Source organism: Nymphalis io, chromosome 7 (assembly GCF_905147045.1).
Source record: "Nymphalis io chromosome 7, ilAglIoxx1.1, whole genome shotgun sequence".
Taxonomy (NCBI): Eukaryota; Metazoa; Arthropoda; class Insecta; order Lepidoptera; family Nymphalidae; genus Nymphalis; species Nymphalis io.
Genome location: NC_065894.1, coordinates 2,712,444 through 2,739,046, shown reverse-complemented (window position 1 = coordinate 2,739,046; position 26,603 = coordinate 2,712,444). Strand labels below are relative to the sequence as shown.

Here is a 26,603-nt window from a genome sequence, read left to right as displayed (position 1 = left end):
CCCTTGTGCCTTCAAGCCGGAACACAACAAACTAAGTTACATTTACAAACATGATAATATACACATAAGAAATAACTCCTGTATTATTTTCTAATCGTTTATTGGAAACTCCATATGTATGCAATATGAGTAACGCTTAATTAAAAATATTATAATCCTTGCAGAGTTCAAAAATATGTACTCGCACGGTATGACGTCGGAGCGGATTAAAAACGTTCATTAAACCTAACGAACTCGCGTGTTTCAGGTATCACGGATTACGTTCCAATTCGTTTGTATATTATATATTAAAACAAGAGGGGATGTAATTTCCATGACAATATTTAAACAGCAAAACTGACAATTTTGTCAAATTATTACAGATTTTGAGTTTGATTTGAAACTTGTGTCATTTGAACAAATCAGTTTCAAGAACACTAATTAAGTTTAATTTTCGCTTTAATACGAACCAGAAATTGCAATACATAAAGTTTTTATAGTTTTTATTTTAAGTAAAAAATATATTTAAAAAGTCTTGGCAAAACTACAAAAACGGAGACAAGATTATCCGGAAAAGCTACAATTTTTTTGCCCTTATCAAGACAGGAAGCTTTTGCTCATCAGTGGAATATTTGCGACAAACTTAGCATAGAAATAAAAATTATATTTAATTGAAAATTGCAATAATTGTTTGTCTAAAAAACTACAAAAGTCGCTTATAAGGTACGCATTTTCTGAACACTCACTTTTCTACTATTCTATTATTTTGGTATTAAAACTTAAAAAATAATCAAAACACAGTTAAAATGTAAAACCTTCTAATCTCAACGGAAAACTTGACAAATTGCATTTAAAAAACGGGCTTCAGCTTAATAATGAGCAGATAAGCGAAAAATTTGGCGACCATTACTTCAACAAGTACGGTCTCCCACGAATCTTGAAAAAAAACTTACGCCAATCTGAACCTTATTGCTTGCAATATAAGATTTGCTACGTAAATTTAATTGTATCTAGTTGAATTAAAACGTCCGCTAGTAATTCCGGCACTAATGGAGCAAGAAGTGATTAATGCTGGCGACGACATTACTGTTAATGAGGATAAATTGCATCTTTGAGCGTCCCCATAATAGCTAAAGCAATTCTTTTGCTTCTTTTAAAGCTTTGTAATAATCGAGAATGGAAAATAGCATTATAAAAGCCAATGAATCAATGAATGAGTTATGACGGTAGACAACGATCAGTTGGCGAAGTTAGCACTGTTAACGATGTTTGTAGCAGCGAATATTTTGTATTGATTTCAGAAATATTTTATTTCTAGCATATTCACGATACTGTATCAGGGTTCGTTTATTATTCTGATAAGAACACTTAGTTTATTTTGACTCGATCGTAACCATCATAAGTTGTCTACAGAGAAATCAGCTTGAAGACGTTTTTGCGGTTGCAGTAGTAATGCACACAATTACTAAAATCATTATATTCTATATATAAAAGTATAACACACGCACGACATATCAACGCACAGCCTAAACTACTGGAGCTAACACCATGACAATTTGCATACGGGTTCCTTTTACATAGTAGGTTGACACTTAGGAAGGATATTTGAAATTTTAACTCCTATGTTACTGATAAAGGGGGGTGAAAGTTTGTATGAAAATCCTTCATTTTTTAAGAAAGATGGTAAAGTGCTTGTCATATTTTTTTTTTTTTTTATAGAATAGGAAGGCGGACGAGCATATGGGCAACCTGTTGGTAAGTGGTCACCAAACGCCCTTAGACATTGGCATTGTAAGAAATGTCAACCATCGCTTATAGTTAATGCTCCACCAACCTTGGGAACTAAGATTTTATGTCCCTTGTGCCTGTAATTACACTGGCTCACTCACCCTTCAAACCGGAACACAATAATATCCAGTATTGCTGTTTGGCGGTAGAATATCTGATGAGTGGGTGGTACCTACCCAGACGAGCTTGCACAAAGCCCTACCACCAGTATATACAAATAGCATTTTTGTCAATAATTCTACACATTTTTCGACGCAATAAATGAAAGCTAGAAACATATTGAAGGCATGCTACTATACAATGAAATTGAACATTCGAGATTTTATTAAAAAAATATTAATTTTCTCAAGAAAACTGTTTTTAAATTTTTGAAGTGCCCGAAAACACAGGAATCAATATTAAATATCCAACAAGCAATAAATACAATGAAAACAAAACGAATGGTCTCCATTATAACGAGTCTGGATTGAAAGCCATTGGCCCTTTTAACTTGCGTACTTAATAAAAAGACCAGACAACTTCAAAATGAACTCAGTTAAGTAGCTTATGACCTACGCATCCTTTTCTAAGGATAAGTTTAATACAAATGATCAGAGTTGTAAAATTGAAATTATTACATTCAAAGTACTTAATAAATTTCATTGAAAATCATGTACTTGATATTTTTGTATGAACAGTCATCCAATTGTATATATTTATATGAAAATTCTTTTAAAAAATATATAACACTTAGTTTATTTTTTTTATATATTACTATAAAATGTTAAGTTAATACTCACGATTAAATATAAATGGCGAATCGTTGTAACCAATCCCACAGAAAGACGAATTGTATTACAAAAAATTAACCACTTATAATATAATATTATATAATAGTTATAATACAAGTAAGACATTCTATAAAATTAATTTAATTAACATTATTAAGCTCATAAGTTAAATATTACTTTTATTTTGGTGTGTCCAAAGGTATCCGTAACGATTTCATTATTATAAGCTTACCTAAGTACACATTGGGATCTTCAACGGTTGAAGGTTGAAAAACAATAATAAGATTAGTTTACATAAGCATAATTATATTATGTTAATACGTATGTCTTTTTTTTAGAATAGGAAGGCGGACGAGCATATGGGCCACCTGATGGTAAGTGGTCGCCATCGCCCATAGACATTAGCATTGTAAGAAATGTTAACCATCGCTTACATCACCAATGCGCCACCAACCTTGGGAACTATGATGTTACGTCCCTTGTGCCTGTAATTACACTGGCTCACTAACCCTCGCGAATGATGCTCTGGACTTCGTTCACGAGAAAATCGGTTTTATTATTTGTAAAAGAAATGCATTGTCGTTTTCTATTACTCTTTTCCTGTCCGCACTTCTTTTTTAATAAATTTATTCAATATACAAGCACACAGTTTCTACTGTATTATTACATGTATAGATATTTTGTTATTGAGTCTATAGAAGCATTAGATCAAATTAAAACTGTTTTTTGTTTTATAAAAAGAACGTAATAAAGTTATATAATGTAAAAAGTTAAAGCGATCCGTCAATGAATCGGGATTATAAACAAGCTGTTTACTGTTAAACTTTAAAAGTACTTTATTTATATACTTTACACTTTATATTCATAGTACATAACCGTCCGGACTTTGCAAGGCTAAAATTAGAATATTATTTACCCCATTAATATATACACATAAATAAGGATACAAACACAAAAACTGTATAAACAGTATATTTATATAAGCAAACCAAATTCTGATTTTAGCTCAATGTTGGAGGTATAAAGTAAAGTAACAGCTTTTAAATGTCGTAGTTCAGTAGGGGCTAAGACCTTTTTAAGAAGAATGTTTGGAGCTTATTCTACCACGCTACTCCGCTGCAGGATGGTAGATACACGTGGCAGATTTTCAACCGTCGCATGCAGGTTTCCTGACGATGTTTTCACGCATCGCTGAGCACGAGATAAATTATAAACAGAAATAAAGTATACGAATATTAAGTCGTGCTTGTCCGGTTTGAACTTGGAATCGTCGGAAAAGATTCACGCACACACACACACACGTGACACACTCACACGTCTTCAAATCAATTTAAAATGAAAGGGCTCATTATACCAAGAAAAATATAAATATAAAAATAATGTATAAAAGATAATAAATAAATATCAACGAGCAACGAAAATGCTAAGCTTATAAATTTCAACTGCAATCGCAATTGTAAGGAACTCGAATCGTTTGATTAATTTTAGAAATATTTAAGATTCATTTTGCAGGTCACGAACGATGATTAATTTTATATATATTTAAATGTATATTTATTTAAAGACGCTGGGATAATTTTGGGAAACAGCGTATCAAGGAGAGGGTGAGGATACTGTGATCACGGAAGAAACAGGAATGTGACATTAGTAGCTAGAGCAGTCCGGGGTCGCGTACCCGTAGTGATTCCAACTATCGGACAGATAACCGGTAGATTCACCCTCTGGGCTGATATGATGATTTGAAAGCAAGTGCCTTCGCGATGCCGCTTAAATCTGTCAAAGATGCAGAGGCCTATATATATTTAAAGACTTATTATCAATATAATCGATTTAGAAACTAGTAAAGATAGATGACATTTAAAAAAAAATCTAGACAATATGTATAACCATTGTTGTCAAAAAATTAATTAAGTCACAATTCAAATGTGAACTATACAACAGAGCATTTCATCTATTAAGCCCCAAAAATCGTAGATCATTTAAATTATTCCACGTTTAATAAAAAATAGTGCACGAATTGACGAAACATTATCACAACAAAAAAAAATGTGCTTTTTCAAAAATGAGCCTTAATCATTTGGAATAAGGATTCATATAAAACATACGACCAATCATTAAAGATGAATATGAATTTTAAGCGTTAATTCATTTGCGTCAGAATTCATCATGCATTCGGAATCAAGGATAGTGTGTAAAATTGCATTTATGGTGGTCAAATTAAACTTTCATTAACTGCTATTATGCGTTTACAGATATTATTTCTTTGTTCTCTTGTCGGCTATCTGTCAATTATGGAAACGAAATTTATAAACCACAAATAATTTCGCACAACTTATACAGCGTGTTACATACTATATTTTTAGCTTTGTACTCAACAATTTTGATATCATTATTATTACCTAAATCTTTTACTTAGGTTAGGTAGAGCATCACTGCCTACTTTCGATGGGATGGCAGCCATGTTCTTTTCGAAACACATTGTTTAATGCGAATGTTAAGCACCATAACATGTTAAGATACCAAAAGATAAATAAAAAATTTAAAACGCAAAAGTCATGCATGGGAAAGAGATAGCAATATTTAAATCCTTACAAATTTAGTTTAGAGATTGTTCCAAAGAGTATGTACTATTGTCATAGATAAGTTCACGCACATGCTTTATTCGAATGTACTTCAACGTCATTCATTGTCGACGCGTGCGCAGCTTTCATACAACAGACAGTTTAGTCGAAACGGTATTGTAAAGTGGACGTGTTTTATATTTTAGTTAATTGTTTTGTTTACGATTCCATTTAGTTTGATTAACAACTGTGACTATTGTGATGACCTCCGGAATAATTGGAGCGATTATACCATGGCTACTGTTAGGTAATTATCAAAGGACTATTATGTAATATATATATATATAGTGTAATATTGTTAAAGTATAATTAAATATACTTTTTATAAATAATATACATAATTAACCGACTTAAGTATTTTGAATAAATTGTATTTTTAAATTTTTATGATATTATATATAAAATTTCTTAATTTAAATTTGATTATTATATGTACTTTTTTATATTTGAATAAAAACTGGTCTACCTATTTAAAATAAAACGCCATCACGCAATTTCAATAAAACTCCAATTGAATACAATGTACAGAACAATAGCAATACAATACTTATATTACATAGATAGATAAAATCTTTATTTGCACTCACATAACACATCGAACGTCTGCTTATACAAAATAAACCTTGAAACAAAAAATAAATATCCATAAAATGGTGTGACGTCCAAAACGGATAACCAATCGGTTGTTTAGTTTCACAACCCCAACTCTAACTATTAACGACGTTTCTCTATAAACTTGACGTTGCTTAACAAGTTAGTTAAACACTGGTTTCTCTCTTTCTGTTACCAACACTTTGACATTGGAAAAAAGAAAACACAGCATTGCCTAACTACCTCCCTTTCAATATTTATAAGTAAAGTAAATATTTATAATTGACAATCATACCTTGGTGTACTAAAATTCATTGAATCGAAAGTCTTCGAAAATTAATTTTTTTTGTTATATTTCTCTTGTATACTTTAGATATGTTATATATATAATAACTACATAAGCGGCTGCAAAAGTCCACGCTCTGCCTGAAGACGCTTTCAAATTTGTAAACAGGGTCGCGTCTCTAAAATGTTTGAAGCAAACAGGATCAGAATTCATCTGAATAATGCGCATTATTTGATAAACAGGTGTTTTAAGAAAACTTCCAGTATTCGTATTTCCTCTCCAGTGAAGTTCCGTTAGGTGTAAGTAAAACAAGAGGTTACGGGGTTTTCATAGTTATACAATTAAATGTCTAAAAATATGACTATTCTTATCGTAGACGGCAGGCATTCTCACAGGAGGATATTATAGTGCTCATGTATGTACGACAAAAATACACACATTGTAAACGCAGGTACGCTTTCCCTTACTCTCGTAATTCAATAGCAATCAGACATGGCAGGAGAGAGTTTATGTTAGGCGCCAATGTCACGAGGTGCGAGACTCAACACTGCCCACTTAAAAACATCGGGCTCCTACAGAAACACCTAAAACTTTTTACTGACCTGACCTGATGAACCGCAATGGTGCCACAGACCAACGAAGCAATCAAATATAGTGCATAAATAAAGAACATTTTATCTAACTTCAAAATAGAATCTGGTTCTCAATTTGAATTTTTTTTTTTTGTATATATTCCTTGAAATTTTTGCGGATTGATAAACTCTTTCACTAATACTTTTTATATAAACAAAAGAAATATAAAAGGATATCGAGCCAAGAGGTTTACACCACGTTGTTTATGCGACGTTTGAATGACTTCAGCATTTCGTTATTAAAAAAAAAGTTCCAAATTCAAATACCAGCTTTATACCGAAGTTCGTTCACAAACTCCACTTAACTCTTAAAACCCAATCGACTCTTTCCTTTACTCTTCGCTGACTTATCAAATTCAATTTTCGAATGTTTCATAAACAGATAAAAATAATCAAAATTAAAAAAAAAAACAAAAAGATCATCTTACTGAAACCTTTAAATTATGCAGTTAAATGCGACCCAGATCCACGGTGCCCGCACCCCGTCTTGCATTTTTAATTTTTCACATCAAACCCGTCCATTGCAGATGTCTCTTTAATTATTCTCAATTGGAACCAATTACTAAATAACTCAAAGCTTCCATAAAGAGAGCTCATAATTGCACTTAGTTTTGATGGCGGTTATAAAAAGACATTTGATTAATATAGTATGCTTATGGTACACGATGACATACGTGTAATAAGTTTATCTTTGTATAAAACTTGGATTTAAAGGTTATAACAGCGTTTTAACGACAATTTAAAAAGCTTTTAAAACGAGATGACTTAGTGCAAACGTGAATCTTAACCGAATATTACGAGTTCAAACTCGGCCTAAGTACACTCTGAATTTACACGCTTAATTTGTGTTTATAATTCATCTTGTGCTGTATTAATGTTAATTTAGTACAACTCATTCGTCAAAGGAGTGAAATATTTAATAACCTTCTGACCCGACTCTTGATTTCAAGTAGCCTTATAGGTTAACTATAGCAACCACGTATTATTATCTCAGTATATAATTTTTTTAAACCGCGACCAAGTCTGTATTTAACCTTGCATTTTATTTATTAACAGTCTTATTTATAAACGTTATATAATGGCTGTTTAATTAAACAATGATGCGAGTTCTTCATGTCAAATCAATAATAACAGAAAGAGATAAATCAGTGTTTAACTAAACAACCGATAAGCAATGTTTCTTTGTAAGGCTGTTCAATTTGGTAAAAGGACGTATGTTATTAATAAAATCCTCCAGAGCGATTTCGGCCACGGCGGCAAATCTCAAGAGAGATTAACCAACTGAGCAGGAGATATTATAATACACAAGTGCAGGTGCACTCTCTATTTCTTAGCTCTCATAATCCTATGGGACGGCAACTACACGACCGAAAAGAGTTCAAGTGCAGGACCAACGGCTTAACGTACTTTCCGAGGCACAGGAGTGTATACACTTCCAACTTCTAGACTCCGGGCTGCTACTGAGAATTTTCTAACAGAAAACCCAATATCCTTTTACTGGCCAGACCTGGGAATTTAACCCAGGAACTCCGGGTCTGCGGCCTTACATCTAACCACTAGACCAACGAGGCAGTCAATGTCATTAATACTTTACATTCGATTAAAAAGCGTTAGCGTTAGCGTAAACGTAGAACATTAGAGAAGCTGATTGCTTGAACGCGAGAGTCGCGTGACCACTTAAGACGCATCTTCATAGTTCATAAGTTCGTAACATTAGAATTATTATTACGCGACACTCGGCGAGAAAGACAATGCGCGCTTTTGAAATTGAAAAACAATTGCTTGAATTATTAAGTACATAGAGTAAAAATTTTAAATTTAGAATTTTACTTAAAACATTGTTAGGCAAAAATAATTCTTAAGCGTCTGTATGTTGGGATCAATCGCACTGTCAAAAAACGCTGTCATTTTCTTTCAATAATTCATACGGAAATGATAATAATAAATAATCAATATTTTATTATATGAGTGTTATGTTATGTGCTACTTTCAAAAACGTATTGTAACAAAAATAATTATTATAGCTGTATGTACATATGACCAAATTACCAGAAATCAGGTCAGAATAAAATACTTATCTGCTACCCTAACTGTAACTGTAAAACTGTGTGACTATTCTGTAAGAACAAACTCGAAACTCACCGCAGAAATCGGTCGTGAAACGTCAGAAAGTGATATTTTACCCTAATAATTATAAGATTTCAAGAATACACGCAACAAAAATAGTCTATCAGCCACAAGTCTGACTCTGATTTTATGAAATATATACAAATAGAAATATTAACACGAACTCTATAGCTTTATTATATTTTCCAATTTGTGTTATGTAGGCGATACGGTAGATCACCGTTTCTCAATCTGTGGGTCGCGACCCCAACAGATTGGAGGTATTGGTATCTGTCTAAAGCAAATATTAATATTTTATATATAAGAAATTTCATATTATTATATATTTACTTTTTTCATTACTTAGGTTGTCACAGATAAAGTTGAGAAGCGACATGCTTAGCAATGAAACTATTGACTTCTAATGGCTATCATTACGAGAGTATCCATAGTCACAAGTAGTCCTTAATATGCTTTATTAAAGTATCAAGGCGCGCACGACGCACCAATTGAGCATATTAAGCAATTCTTATATACCGAAAACTGAGTATAATGTGTCTACTTTAGATTGAATAAAACATTATTAAACATTTATTTTGTCATCTTATATATTTTACGAATCAAAATCAAAACAAACAGCAACATTAAAATTGAATGAATTTTTTTATTAAATATATAATTATTTTTTTACTACGAAGTATATAACGAAACGAACGTCTCCTATATATATTTTTTTGTATTATAGTTAAAGCTTTGTGTTGATAGTAAATCATTTAAGATATCCCCTTTTATATATATGTATATAGCAAAGTAAATGTGTAGCGTATAAGTCAAGTTTCATTTTATTACTTAGTCTCCACGGGGTATTAGAAGGTTTTAATCAATTTTATTAAATGTATTTGTTTAATAGTAAACTACATACAATGCTTTTAAGTAACATTTGCGTGGATTTGGGACATTTATTCATATAAAAGTTTATATATTTATTCATATAAATCATTTAATACGTTCAAATTAACCTAAACTTTGCCACAGACAAACCAAAATATGATATTTTTAATAATTATAATAAGATTTTATAATCATATTTAACTTAATTTTTTCTTATATAAATTACTATAAATTTAATAAAATATAAGTTAATTTAAGTTAATTTCTATGTAGAGATAAGAAAGCCCAATGGAGACATTAAGACATGTGTCTTGACCGAAGATCACAGCTTCAAATCAGTCCATTGTTTACTGGCTTTCATGTTTTTCTATTTCAATTCATTCTCGGATGTGAAATAAAGTGAGAAATCTATGCAAGTTTCCTTAGAACGAAATTCTACCACACGTATGTTATGAGTTCCAATAATATAAGACAAGTTCGTTTCACTTTCACCGGTTCTTCTTCTCAGGTCTGAGGTGTTTATTTTCAACCCAGTGGTAAATTTGTGAGAGTCATAAGTAAATGTAATGCTTCTATATTGAATAAATAATTTTGACTTTATAATACATCATTCAATAAATATTTTTGATTTTGACTTTAAAATGGTTATCACACCTCAAAGGTATATATTAACCATGTTTGTAATATTTATTCATAAGAACATTCCCCATATATAATATTATAACTCTGATGTGTGTCTAACTATAAAGTAATTATAAAGTAACAGACTGTGAATGTCCCACTGCTGGGATAAAGCCTCTTCTCCTTTTTTGAGGAGAAGATTTGAAGCTTATTCCACAACAAAATGTGACAAAATTTCAGTGAAATAAAACACATGCAGGTTTCCTCGCGATGTTTTTCTTCACCGTCATGGACGAGATGAATTAAGCACAAATTAAGCACAATAAAATTATGTGGTGCTTTCCCGGGTTTGAACCCACGATCGTCGGTTAAAATTCTCGCGTTCTAACCTCTAGGCCATCTCGGCTCTCTAGGCCATCTCAGTTCTTATAATTATACTGTCATCTATTTGTATTTATACTATAATTCATTCACGAGGTCGTACGTGAAGTATTTATAATATAGTCCAATTTAACTTGATCCGTCCACTGTTGAATCCATTATAAATGCTTTGTCCCCGATAAAATAGTCATAGACTATCCAGTTTAAACTGTAACATCACTACAATATTCATTAAGTAAATTAACATGCGATGCATGATTTAAGGCGGTTGAAAAATCAATACCAGTAGACGCCTAACTGCCTTGTTGATCCTTTTATATAGCTCTAAAAATTAGAAAACGGCATCGGATATTATTAAAGGAACGTGGTAGGTGATACACCTCTGTGCTTCGGAAAACACGTAAAGACGTTGGCCTTAAGCTCTCGTGCTTGTGTCAGAATGCCGTGCCATCATCGCTTTATCCGATTAGGGAAATATAAATTCTAGCTTTATTTGATTTCTTGATTTTTTTCAAGGATTAGCAGTTGTCTAGTTTTTGGCTAAAAATCGGTAAACCCATAATGTGATTTACATTTTATGTATACATATAATATAATAATAATAATATCCTGGGACATTTTTCACACACGGTCATCTGATCCCAAATTAAGCTTGTATAAAGCTTGTGCTATGGAAACCAGACAACTGATATACTACATATACTACATTTCTTTTTGTAAATACATACTTATAAAGATAATTACACCCAGACTCAGGACAAACAGACATGTTCATGCACACAAATGTCTGTCCTGGGTGGGAATCGAACCCACAACCTTCGGCGTGAAAGGCAAGTGTTCTACCGACCACGCCAACCGGCTCGTCATATATAGTACTATTTTATGTCATCGAACTATATGTACATTATAGATTCACGGTTGGGATTTTAGTTATGAGAGAAAAACTTCTATTATTATATTAAATAATATAATAATACAAAATAAAGCTTAAAGAAGATATTGTATCAAAGAACTCTACGCTTCTAGATTATTAACGAGATAAAGGAGCGTCTCCCCTCACATGCGTTCAGTAATTTGTTTAATTTAAAAAAATAAAACATAACTGGGTGAATGACTATTTAAGCTTCATAAACTGTCATCTATGAGACATTCTAAACTACTTTTAAAATGGTTAAATAGTTTTATGTTTTAATGATTAATATGAAAATCTATTCAATCGTTATTATAAAGTTCCCTTAGGGGGAACTGCGACCATAAAATATTTAATGGCATAGAGGTAATATGCGGTCATTAAGTAATATAAATTAAAGTAGTTTCGATTTCTAGCTTAAATTTCTTGTTTTGAAAAATATACAAAACTAATGATTTCATACAAAAAATCATCATTTACTGCATTAATTGCTTAATTTTTCCATTTTACGACGCTGGACTCTAATCGTTGGTTCCAATAAATATTTGTATATTATTTCTCAAGTTTAACAATCTTTTTTATTGTAATAAGTTATCACTACCACCCATAGACATTGGGATTGTAAAAAATAATCATAGATTAACCTAACATCGCCAATGCGCCATCTACCTTGGGAACGAAGTTGTTATATACCTTGTGCCTATAGTTACACTGGCTCACTTGCTTCAAACTGAAAAACACTAATACAAAGTATTGATATTTGATACTAGAATATTCCATAAGTCGGTCGTATCTGCCGAAATGGACTTGCACGAAGCCCTTCCACCAAGTAAAGTGCCACTGCTTGGGTCATGTGATCATCTAGTCTTCTCGTGATATGACCGTCCCACAGTAAAGGCTATTCTGCCGAATAGTCGTCAGCCAAAAGTCTCTAAAACTTCTAATTGCCACATATGAGGTTATTTGGGATATATCTACCTACAAGAATAAATAAATGTATTTTTGTAGCACAATTCACGTGATTCTATAGCTAGAGGTACTCGATATCATCAAGCTTGGTGGCTCTGTGATTGTATTAAAAAGGTTCTACATTGCATACCGTTTATTAAAATAATCAGATCAATCAAATCAATCAACAGCCAATCGTTGTCCACTGCTGAACATAGGCCTCTCCCAAGGTGCGCCAAAGCTCCCTGTCCTCCGCCTTCCGCATCCAGTTGGTGCCCGCCACCTTCTTAAGGTCGTCGGTCCACCTGGCTGGAGGGCGCCCTACGCTGCGCTTGCCGATTCGCGGTCTCCACTCTAGGACTCGTCTGCTCCAACGGCCATCGGTCCTACGACATACGTGACCAGCCCACTGCCACTTCAGCCTGCTAATTTTGCAAGCTATGTCGGTGACTCCGGTTCTTTTCCGGATAATCTCATTTCTGATCTTATCCTTCAAAGATACTCCGAGCATAGCTCGCTCCATAGCACGCTGAGCGACTTTGAATTTGTGGACTAGTCCCGCAGTTAGTGTCCACGTTTCGGCACCGTATGTCATGGCAGGTAAGACGCATTGGTTGAAGACTTTCGTCTTCAAACATTGCGGTATAGACGACTTGAGGACTTGACGAAGGTTGCCAAATGCTGCCCATCCCAAGCGAATTCTTCGATCGGCTTCCTTCTCGAAGTTGTTCCTACCGATTTGTATAATCTGTCCTAGGTAGGTATATTCACTAACAACTTCGAGAGGTTTGCCCTCGACGTATATCGGTCCCGGCACGACATGCCTATTGAACATGACCTTGGTCTTGTCCAAGTTCATGCCGAGACCGACACACCGGGAAGACTCGCCTAGGCTACGCAGCATTTCGGTGAGTTGTTCCAGCGACTCTGCTATGATGACGATATCGTCGGCAAATCGAAGGTGTGAGATGTACTCGCCGTTTACATTGACTCCATACCTAGTCCAATCCAGCGTTTTGAAAACGTCTTCCAACGCGTTGGTGAACAGTTTCGGGGATATTACATCCCCCTGTCTCACCCCTCTGCGCAATTGGATCGCCTTCGTCTTACAGTCCTGGATGTGGACAGTCATTGTAGCGGCGTTGTACAGACATCTCAGTACCTCGATATATCTCCAATCGATATGACATCTCTGCAATGAGTCGAGCACTGCCCAGGTTTCGATGGAGTCAAAGGCTTTCTCGTAGTCCACAAATGCCATACACAGCGGCTGATTGTACTCTTCGGTCTTCTGCACAATCTGCCGAACAGTATGGATGTGGTCCACGGTGCTGTAGCCTGATCGAAAGCCGGCTTGCTCTGGGGGCTGGAACTCGTCAAGTCGTCTGGCGAGACGGTTCGTGACGACTCTTGAGAACAGCTTATACACGTGACTCAGGAGGGAGATTGGTCTGTAGTTTTTCAAGAGGGTTTTATCACCTTTCTTGAAAAACAGTACCACCTCACTCCCGCTCCACGTTTCCGGGGTCTTGCCATGTTGGATGACGGAATTAAAGAGGCTTGCTAGCTCTTTCAGGACCGGAGTCCCGCCTGCCTTAAGCAACTCTGTTGTGATTCCGTCATCTCCCGGAGATTTGTTGTTTTTAAGCTGTTCTAGAGCCGCCCTAATCTCTCCTTGGTCAACGACCGGGAGCTCCTCGGAGTAATGGCGCATAAGAGGGGCGCGCTGGTCATCAATACTGATTCCCATGGGTTTATCCGATCTTGAAGAGAACAACTGCCCATAAAACCTCTCTACTTCTCCGATAATCTCAGGCCTAGAGGTAACGACCCCACCATTTTCAGTTTTAAGTTTTGTCAGACGCGGCCTCCCAAACTTGCGAGCGAACACTTTCGATCCCCGATTTTGCTCAATCGCAGCCTTGATGGCACGGGTATTGGAGCGTCGGAGATCGCGTCGCGTCAGCGTTTTTATTGTTCGGTTTAAGGCCTTATCTGACAAAAACGATGGTAGTTCTCGTCGTTTTCTCATGAGCTCGAGTGTCTCAGCAGAGAGTTTTGGTGCGTTGTCTCTTCTCTGTGGCGGAAAACACTTGCGGGATGTGTTTTGCAGTATTTTGACCAGCGTGTCGGTTCTCTCATCAATGCTGCTTATGGTTTCCAACGCGGTGAATTGATTTTGAAGTTCCATTTGGAACTTTTCGGAGCCTTGAGCAGCTTGGAGCATGGTAGGTCGGAGAGTAGACCTCATCATTCTCGATCTTTCGGCTTTTAAGTTGATATTTAGAGTGCCTCGAACCAAGCGGTGATCACTTCCGGTATTAAACCTGTTGATCACTGAAACATCTCTAAATATGTGCCTTTTATTCGAGATGATAAAGTCTATCTCGTTCCTTGTCACGTTATCGGGGCTTCGCCAGGTCCACCTCCTCTGAGGCTTCTTTTGAAAGAAAGAATTCATCAAAAAAAGCCCCTGCGCTTCGAGGAAGTTTACCAGCATTTGCCCCCTGTGATTTCTGCAGCCCAAGCCGTAAGGTCCGACTTTCGATTCACCGCTATCTTGTACTCCCACTTTAGCATTAAAGTCTCCCATAACAACATTGTAGTGGGCCCTCGAGGTGTCGTTGAGGGCCTTTGCGATGTCCTCGTACATCGCTTCGACCACATCATCAGAGTATGTCGAAGTTGGCGCATATACCTGTACAACCTTCAGGGAGTACCTGTCGGAAAGTTTTAGGACAAGGTACGCTACCCGGTTCGACACACTACTGATTTCCACAATGCTGCTAATGAGATCCTTTTTGACTAGAAAACCGACACCACCCTGGGAGAGGTTATCACCTTCGCGGAAGTAGAGTAAGTTACCGGACTCTAGAGTTATCGTGTCCTCCCCCTGTCTTCGGACTTCAGATAACCCCAGTATATGCCAGTTTATATGACTTAACTCTACTTCTAATTCGGCGAGGTGATGGTCCAGCCTCATCGAGCGTCCATTATACGTTGCCATTTTCAGTCGTTTTATACGGTAGCCTGCCGTGAACCGGTGATTCTTAGCACCCCCTGCCCTGCCGATACCGCGACCGTATAAATAATCAGATTAATAAATAATTATTTTAAGAAAATATATTATGACATGCTTAAATAAGGTAAGGTTTTGAAATAAATCGTTATTTTAAATAAAACTGCTAACATGCACACAATTATTTAGGCTATTTGCTAACGAAATATTAATTTAATTATAAACATTTATTCTCTCATTTATCTCTTTCTCTCTCTCTCTTCGTTTTTCTGTTTCTTTCATACTAGCAAACTTATTAATGTGAAGGCGTGATCGTGATGTACAAGTGTATTATTACACGACTCAATAGTCTGATTTTACGTCATTCAAGTTTAAAATTACACCATAGAAAACATTACAACAAAATTATTAAATTCTATTATTTTTATACGTCCTAAAAACTAGGAATTTATTTTTATATAAGAAACGTTACATTGAAAACATAATTTAATATATACAGATGACCGCATGGAATGGCGGCAAAATGCTATAATTTCCCCATTTTGTGCATATAATATAATTGTAAAAAAGGAAGGGAACAGCCTGTAGATGTCCCACTGCTGGACTTAACCTGGAAGAGGCTTTGTTCTTCTCCTTTTAAGAAGGCTTGGAACATATTCCACCGCGCTGTTTCAATGTTGGATACACATGTAACAGTTTTCTTACAGAAACATGCAAGTTTCTTGTCGATGTTTTTCTTCACCAATTTATTGAGAACACAAGAATTATTGTATACATATAATTTATATTTATTAAAATTCGATTAAAATTCACATAAAAATATAAGCATTCTAAGAAGCCTTAAATGCATTCATGCGCTATCTTACCAAAAACGTTATAAAATTAAAACTTGAACAGTAATTATTTCGAAGGTATTACGTGAATAATCCGCGTGACCCGCCCTTGTTTAGGTTCATACCTCACATTTGCATAATTAATTGTTTAATCCACTTGCGCCTGACAAAAACAATTTACTTATGTAAATAAAAGTTTTAGCGCCGTAAACAACGTTTGTTTATTTCTAAATGCAAAACCGCTTTAGCAGTTTAAGTGATTGCGTTTGATAAGAAATAAAATGTAACGAACTTAAATTTGTTTTACTAAAGTCTTATAATTTGTTTGTTTCTCGCATTGCAAATATATAAGTTGTCTTTTATAAGATAATCCTTTGCAATACAAAAAGTAAACGTAAGTCTTTTTTGTTAGGTGTTTGTACAATGACTGGGTAGGTACCGTCAAGTTATTACATTTTCTACCGCCAAACAGCAATACTTAGTACTGTTGCGCTCCGATTGGAAGGTTGTGCCAGTTTTACTAAAGGCACAAGAGGCATAACATCTTAATTCCCAAGGTTGGTGACGCATTAAAGATGTAAGGGATGGTTAATTTTTCTAACAGTGCCAGTCAATGATCGGTGGTGACTACTTTCATTAATCAGGTGAAAATAAAATAAAATGAAATATATTTTACAAGTAACTTAATTAATTACATTATAAAAAAAATGAAGTGTGACCCAATTTTATTTTGTAAATATTTAAAAGTTACAGTATTTTCCTTTTATAGAAGTATTTATCCATATATTCGAAGAAGTAATCACATACATAATAAACGATATATATGAAGAAAGTTCTATATTTTATATTTAAAAAAAAACTGAATAAATTCCAATATAAAGGTCGTTAACCTGTTACAATTTTTGCAGCGACAATGGCACACGCAATAGAGGTGAACGTTACGGGTGAATGGCGTCCAGACCTGGGATGGGAAGTTACTTGTGGGTGGCAAACACTGTCCAATGACACCCTACAGTCAGTCAGATTATATAACAATGGACAGCAGTTCATGATTTATCGACCTGAGGTTTGCATACGTGACATTTTAATACTATATAATATTAATTGACTTATTATTATTTTAATTAAGTGAGTTGAGTGGGAGTGAGTGAGTGATTTTTGTATTTGTTTGTACGCCGTAACTAGTCTGGTTGATCATCATGAAATTTTGTCAGTAACAGTCTGTGAATATCCCATCGCCGTGGTAAGGCCTCCTTTTTTTGAGGAGAAGGTTTGAAGCTTATTTCACCACGCTGCTCCAAATTCAGTCTTGCTTACCCGAGTTTGAAGCCACGAGCATCGGTTAAGATTCAGGCGTTCTAAGCACTGGGCCATTTCGAATTACTCGTACACATTGTCAGGGGTACTGAAAGTAACATATGATACCTAAAACCTGCACAAAACCAAGTAAGCGATACCGCGGTATAAAGTAGTATAAACAAATTTTGCTTATTTTATTAACTCTACCATATTATAATAATTTCCATAATTCTTAATTAACCTTTATATAATCGTAGTGCAGGTAATTATTTTCATTAATCACGGAATACTTTTTCCATGAATGTAGTAACGCTTTATTATAAAGTTCGTTGTTATAATTGTTTTTACTTCTTACACAAACTTTTTCAATGTCTGTAGTTAAATTTTATGTTATATAACATGTTTGAAATGGATGTTATATAACATAAAATTAACCGCGATAAATGCATTTTTACTGACGTTTAACGGACAGACAATGTTAAAAAGGGGTCAAGATTATTTTGAGTTAAATATATTTTACATACACTATGAAATATTTTAAAATATATTTATGAAAATATATTATTTACAATTTAATTTAGTATAAGTTTCCATTTACTCGTAGCATATTTTATACATCATTCAATACTAGTACAGTAATATCTGATAAATAGTACTTTTACTTAAAATATGAAATCAAAATAACGTAACCGTTAACTAATACATTACGTAAACCTTATAAATAACTTGTTTAAAATTAGATTTTATATTTAGACAAAATCATGAACCATTGATATTGAATGTTATATTAATTTAATTAAGCTTCAAATTGTTTTTAAAGAACACGCTAACTTCATGACGTTTTTGTTCACAACGGTCATTCTTACGAGAAGTATGTAATGTAAGTCTCAATTCAGGGGCAAGACCTTTGAACTAAAGAACGGGAATGTCAACACTGCCGACTTTGTTACATCAAATAAAAAAAAACAATCATTTTTACTTGTTTATGTAACAATAACTAATTACTAACAAAATATTATTATAATAAAAATATCGTTATATGACTGTGTTGCATATGAACGACTATTTCACCGGTATTGCTATCAGTCAGGATGGCCGAGCGGTCTAAGGCGCCAGACTCAAGGTTACCCTTGCCTACATAGTAGGTGTACGAGCTATTCTGGTCCTCTCTGAGGGCGTGGGTTCGAATCCCACTTCTGACAAACTTTTTTTTTTAATTCATTTCTTAACGGTAACCGAACTTTAAAAATCTTTATTGCTAGTTGACAAAAACTTCTTTTTTGTATGTTTTAAATCATAGTATTTTGGAATGTATGTTTTATTGGACCCATAAATATGAAAATCTTTGTTAATAGTCTTCTGATGTTTATATTTTTGTAAGTTAAAAACCCGATTTAACAAATATTTTAATAATATATTCGCTCTAAGCCATAAAATAATGTACAATCCTACAATTATACATATTACTATGTGCCGGCCAATATGTAGTAATTGTGTCTCGGTATTTTATTTTACGCGTAAATGTCTTCACGATGTCTTCCTTAAGGAAACTAAGCTCCCAATAAAACTTTTCAATGTCACCATTCCTATAAAAATAATAATAATAAATTCAATGGTATAAATAGTTTTCTTACACTTACGCGCAATTTAAATTGACCATCCTGAAATTAGGCGAGAGATGAGCGCATTTAAACAGCAAACAATCGCGCAATTCATATTCGCATCATTCTCCTGTAGCTTTTGTTGATGAAAGAAACTATAGGTATCATCTATGAACATACTCGTGACTTATTTCACACAGGCAAAGTTAGATCGCGCGTATGTAAATTATACCTAATAACCTCTACCTACATAATTTAATCTACATTTCGGATATTCACCTATTTGACTCATCATACCGAGTCGAGTGGGTAATCTTTCTCTTCCGAGTATTTTACCAAGTAACAATCTGTTTCCTCCCTATTATGAGCTTGTTTACAAGCTTCAATGAGTACCGCTTTGTTGATGACAAATTTAGTTAATAGTACGAATCTTTTGTAATTTTACATGAATGAACTAACATTGAATTTTCATTGGTAACATTTACAATAAATGTAGATTTAATAAGTTAAATAAGATAAAACGTAAGTTTAATAAGTTAAACCGTAAGTTTAGTAAGTTAAACCGTAAACGTATGCATATGTAGATATGCATTTATTTACGTACGTGCTAAAATAAGTATATAATATTTATTAAGTTAATTTAAATAAGTAAAACAAATTATTTAAAAAATCACTGGATATCCCTGTAAATCTATAAATCATTAGATTTTTGAAAAAGCATATGTTGTAACTTGTTTGAAAATAGCATAATCAGTAAAATATTAATGTTTTTTTTTTCAATATTCTATTAATAATCTTATAAATATAATTATGAAATAATTTCATTCACAATTCTTTTTCACAATTTCTTTTTCACAATTCCAGTCTCATTACATTTTCATGTAATGTAACTGGGATGTTATAATCATATTGGTTTACAGAGACATGGTCCAGCACGAAGCGAAGTGTTCCAAACTCCTCAGACAGTAATGCACGTGGACTGCGCCATAACCGTAGATAGGGGACAAGAAGGAAGGTGTGTTATGCTTCTGGAACCTTACCAGCCCTCCGTGAACGATTTTACATACACGTGCGAAGTTTCTGGCGAAAGACCGATGTTCCGAATTGGGAAGAAGGATTACCTTGTTAAAATTCTCGGTACGTTGTTGTATACATATGAGTAAATCGTAAACGTCTGTTAATATACCACTGCTTGCAAACATTTTGGTTTCACCACGCTACTCCAATGTGGCTAGCTCTGTAACAGAATTTTATTTGAGACTGAGGTTTCATGTCTTTATGTTATTCATCGTCGAACAAAAGATACAATTATAAACACATATTAAGTTTAATTTAGTAAAGTTAAATTAACCAACCAAATCTAAAAAGCAAGATTTAAACAAGTTATCCGTTTATAATTTTGGGAAAAAGTGTCAATACCTATTAATCTCAAATAGACAAAGCAAACTAATTTTTATGAATAAGATTATTATTTGCGTTTTATCATATATTTGTTAACTTTTAGTTCCACCATCAAATGCATCGCTGACAAGCAAAACCCAAGATAACTCGTCTCCAACCCGTGTAATGCTCAACTGCTCTTCAACTGGTCTTCCTGCACCGAATTTGCTGTGGACTGTTGATCAAGATAAGGTGAGTTACAATTTTGATACTATAGAAATTTTTAGTGTAACGTAAATTTATTGAGCCTTGAAGTCATAACCCAAAATGAGTAAATAAGTAATTTACAAAAAATAAAAACCTATCAATTTCACGAACCGTAGTCTTCCCGAAGCATATCGAGCTTATCCAGATAAATAAAATGAATCTTAAACATTGAATATAAAAATCATAGTAAGAACACTTCTAATTGAGTAATAAAATATATTATAGTCCCAGGCGGTAGACACCTCTCACATATCCGACGTAGAATCCAAACAAAAAAAACTGAAACGCACTTTTAAAAAAATAATAATTTGGTTCTTGGCTTTTAGGTGTCGTAAAAACGGAAGTGTAGTGTTTTTTTTTCTGTCAGGTTTAACTTACTACAGTAATAAATACTTACCAAATATTTTATAAAAACAAGTTAATGCATCAAATTAATGCATATCAAGTATGAAAATATATGCACTGAATATGGTTCACTCGGGAATTTTCCAATACTCATACCCAATGGAGAAGTGGCTGTAATCAATGCTCCATCAATTGTTTGCGTCACAATCCTCTTAGTCATTGAATAACCGAATTCTCTATGCAAACTGAGCTAAGGCTAATTTTCTCATCAAAATAGTTCTTCTTGGATATCTTTCGCCAAACAGTAATGCTGTGTGTGATGTAAGCGCCAAACGTAACGTTGTAACCAAAACAAACAATTCCAATGTCTATGAGAACAGGGAAGCTTAGCATAACACAATTGGTCCAGCACAAAACCCTATCATAATGGAAAGATAATGTTTTTAATTTGGACAGTTTACTATAATACCATATTTTTATAGTTACAAGCAGATTTCACTGGTCGCGTTTGGAATGCAACGTCAAAACTATGGAACGTCTGGTCCTATCTATCATATACCCGGAGCACAGACGCTAAGGTCCTTTGTACTCCTGAGGTAAATTCTAGTAATGAGATTATTAGAGGAACGCCAGCGGAGTTCAACTCAGCTTCTAGATATTTTGGTAAGATTTTCTTTTTTTAACATCAGCTTATCTCGTGAGTCACAACCAGTTCTTAAAATATTTGATGAAAACATGAATTATGAATGATTTGTCAGTAATGATTTCTCCCAAAGTATGATGATGATCAGATATATATTTATTTAATTATACTTGTTATAAATAAAATAGACAATAGTATAATACTACAATTTTATTGATGGTCGGTTTCTAGCGTATAAGGGTATTTTTTTTAAATAAGCAGTTAGAACCGCATAAGGGCCGCATCTGATGATATATGTTGCATTTGTCAGTTAATATTTTGATAATAAAATAAAGATTGATTAAAATATATAAAATAACACGGATTAAGTTTAGGCTAATTTCCCTGGATAGCAAATAAAAGTGCCTTAAATCAATGTTAGCAAAAAACTTATTTTTCTTAATCATCAAATAAACATAAAAAATATAATAAATAGATTGCAAGATCTATTAAAGCAAAATATTTAAAAAAAAACTCGCTCAACTTTCGCTCTGTAATTTTTCCTATATCATTATTTTGAAGAGCTAGAAGGACAGGTGTGTATGTTAACTTTTTGCCCCAATTTCAAAACATCGTACCGCTTCATATAATTAGTATTACGAAAATTGTTACTTTTTTAATTATGTTATTTACTTTTCAGGTACAAGGCATATCATGCTTATGACATTATTTCTGCATCTATTAAGGTGAACTTTATATGGACTTTTACTTAAATGAAACTGCAAATTTTATTAATAATGTTTTTTTTTATTTCATTAGGATATCATTGTTGACTTAGAAACATTAAGGAGGGGTGGTTACTCTGGAACAATAAGCACAGATAATAAAATATCATCATTGATAATTTTTAGTAAATCATTTAACATGTAGCTATATCAAAGGCCTAATATTTACTGTTAAATTATCTGTGAATTTGTTCACAGTGTAACAACTATCTTAGTAAAATATTGATTAATAAAATCTCCACACTGCATATATATTATAATTTTATATCAATATGTTCTATGAAATATCTTGCTTTAGTAATATAGCAGATATTTAATTTATGAATGACGGCAGCAGTTATCAAAATTAAACATGAAAATATTAAAAAAACACTCAAATTTCATAGAACACAATGCTATATAGGTTTGTATATGGATAAGGATAGCTATATATTAATTTTCAAGTAGAAATGCTACTCTATGGACAACATTGATAATATAGACACCAATGACAAACAAATTTGCACATTTAAAAAATTAAGGTTATAATGAAACATGTGGAACAAAAATTAAATTATTTTTTTAATTTCAATTTATTATATTAAATTATTTTAAATTGCAAGACATGACAAATTTCACTCAAGTTATCATAATTTTGTAGAGGAAATTTCAGAATATATTAATTTGAATATATAAAAGAAATATAAAGATTTTTGCCCACATGTCTCAATAGTCAGCGTGGAAATTACCTTACAATGATTTTGGCATTCGGTTAGGATTTCTTAGAGTTACTAAGTTACGTCATTAAAGATTATACTTTAGAAGTAATTTTCAGATTACATCATTAAAATCCAACTTACATGTAACTAAGAGAATCTTATTCATAATAGAACCGTTTAAAATTGTAATGTGCGTGAATTATTATATATTAAAAACATTATTTTCAATGACATAAAGATTATTTTCAATGACTTTGTACAATGTGTTAACAAAGAAAACGACAAAATACCATTTAGACTAGTTTTAAATTCAACAAAATATATTTTTCCTATTTTTCAATAATTGTAAAATAAAAGTAAAGTAGAGTCAGCAAGTCAATTGTCAAAGAAATTAGCAATTAAAATTCTCATTCGAGAGAGAGGATCAAATGCATTGACGGCGATCTTTATAAACGTTGCTTAGTTTAGTTAAACATTGATTTCGCTCTTTTTGTCATTATTGATTTGACATTCGAAAGAAGAGGACAGAGCATTGTTTCACAAATCAGTTACTAAGCAATGTTTATAAATAAGGCCGTAAATTTTTGTCAATTTTTTTTGAATTATTATGTTGTCTATTGCTTTTCAAACTTCAGAATAAATTTTATTTTCCTTGACAAATAACGAGTAGACGTGATAATATTTCAAAATATTATAATTGTTTTCATAGTTTTATTTTTCACTTTTATATATACTATTAAAATTGAATATAGCGTAATGTCTGTACATTTGTAAATAATAAATTTTTATGGACGTAATTTGACAATTGATTAGAAATGTAACAATTAAAATTAAACATGTGACCTGGTGCTAAAGGGGCCTTTTATAATCAGGATAGAATCAATGAACAGATACTTAGCATGAATCAATTTATATATTTTTTAAATTATTCAGCAAATGGAAAAATGTGGTTTACATTTTACTTAAAACGTACTTTATCCTTTAGCAACAGGCCACCGAACAATGTAAATATAGTATGTACTAAAGAGTATGAAATAACTAGGTCACCGGAGCTCAATATGTTTTTAACGTCGAGAATATATTTAGCTAATATTTCATTATGATAGAAACTATTAATTGTATCACTATGATAAAATTATAATCATATAATTCATTTATTGAAAGTTGATTATGTTTGTAAAAAGTTCGCCTTTTTTATTTACTTTGTGCGTTTTAACCATTTAGAATATAATATAACATAATAATACGACTTGTTGAATTCAACTTGACATTCTATTGTTTTTTATTATCAACGTTTTCTTTACGGTATGAATCCTATGAATTACGAATCTAGTATTATTCTTGAATAAACTATTCTAGAATATTCTAGAATAAACAACGTAAGCTGATGCGGAACAGTGATTAATATAATTATATTTATAGTTCAGAAGCAATAGTAACGTTTATAAATAAGGCGTCATACAAAATAATTCCCATAAAAAAAATAACTTTAAAGTTACGCATGTATGCGACGCATACGACTTTAACTTGTTCGGTCACTGATATACAATAAAAATTTGTAAATAATTCAAATAAATAGTTTATTAATATTGGTGAAATTAAAATACATATTAAGCGTATACGTGTTATATACACCAAAACGATGTTATAATGGGGAATTAATACATACAACTCTACATTATTATCACAGTACCTTTTGTCTTTCCTTCACGCTAACAATTTTACCATACATTTAATTGAAGATATTCAAAAGATCTTTCCAATAAAATGACCACTTTCTTGATACTTTACGGCGACACGATTAATAATTATATTGAACATTATATTGTTTTAAAGTATTATAAAGGTATATTAAATTGCTAGCCGAAACAATCTCTTTATAATAATTCAGTCTAGTCGATTCAATATTTAAACTATTCAAAATGGGGACTAGAAATCACAATTGAACGAAAATCGCTTAATCCTAACGTTAATTTTTTTAAGAAATTCTTATTAAATAGTCCAAAAATTACACGTGACGAAGAAATTATTGGTCAAAGTCAATTAAACTACTTTTATCGTTAGACGATGAAAGAAATGCAACATTAAACGCACCAAATATTTTATCGTTTAAAATGTCTTCACATTAAACTGAACTCTATTATTATAAACATAAGGATTATATTCACATATTACAAATCTACTAAATTTGAACACACGAAATTTGAATATAAACTTTGTGACGTACGGCATAGGATTCAATATCATTTGCATGATTCTAAAAGCCGTTAATGATTTAAAGCTGTTTATTCAAAATCCTAACAAAATAAAACTATCAAAGTTAAAAGTGATAAGTTTATTTAAGCGTTTCTAACTATTCTATGTAAGTTTGTAATTTCAAGTTTAAGTAATAGTACCTACATTCTCACAATTACTTTCAAAGATCTATTTTATCAAATCACTTTCAATTTTTATTTCTAACTTTCAAATTTACATTAATTAGAAAGTCGTTTAAATACAGTTTTATTTTGAATTGATTGATATTTTTACGTAAACAATATACAAATAATGCAGGGGTCGTAATTAATTTAATTGGCAATGAGATTTATATGATTTTTATATGACTAGACCATCATCACGATACTTCATTTATTTGTTATCTGTGCATTGTTTGTCTCTTTCAATCTTCTATATCTCTATCTCTAGTAGGATTACTTGAAGGTATCCCCTCTTGTACACACACTCACGCGCACAAACACGCACACATAGCCTTATAAGTCACCATCATCAATAACTTACGCCTATCCCAATATTCATTGTTATTTGTCAGCGCTGTGTGTGTGTTTTAGTGTTACCATTGTTATTATTTCATTATTTGTTTAATATTCTCGCTTTTAGGTATCCACATTTGAGCCTAAAACACTTCTTGCAATATTATATCCATGCCTCATTTATGTCCATATCATGATAATCTATGACATTTTAAAACTCTATCACGTTATATTTACTAATGATTACAGATAAAAAATAATTTGTACTCATGAATTATAAAAGTAACTAAATTAACTAAATATATCAGTTATGAATACCCTCGAATTTTTATATTCATTTCAAACTAAAAATATATCGCCTCATACATTCATTCCTCTTCCACAAAACATACGTTTAATTAATTCAATTTTTAGAAATAAATGCTGTACTTTTTACTCCGTTATAGTATTACGTAAAAATGCTGTGCTTTTTACTTCATA

The 26,603-nt window shown here is 32.7% G+C and overlaps 1 protein-coding gene and 1 non-coding gene across 2 annotated transcripts; both read left to right on the top strand.

Moving 5' to 3' along the window:
- Window positions 1-5,266: 5,266 nt before the first annotated feature.
- LOC126769619 (uncharacterized) lies at window positions 5,267-24,660 on the top strand. The gene is made up of 6 exons (XM_050488493.1): window positions 5,267-5,405; window positions 17,285-17,442; window positions 20,197-20,413; window positions 20,781-20,908; window positions 21,751-21,931; window positions 22,591-24,660. Exons 1-6 carry the CDS (start codon window positions 5,360-5,362, stop codon window positions 22,638-22,640), a joined length of 780 nt encoding a protein of 259 aa, XP_050344450.1. The 5' UTR covers window positions 5,267-5,359; the 3' UTR covers window positions 22,641-24,660.
- Window positions 18,761-18,877, top strand: Trnal-caa (transfer RNA leucine (anticodon CAA)). Its single transcript has 2 exons — window positions 18,761-18,798; window positions 18,833-18,877. It is a non-coding gene; the product is annotated as a tRNA-Leu (tRNA).
- Window positions 24,661-26,603: the final 1,943 nt, after the last annotated feature.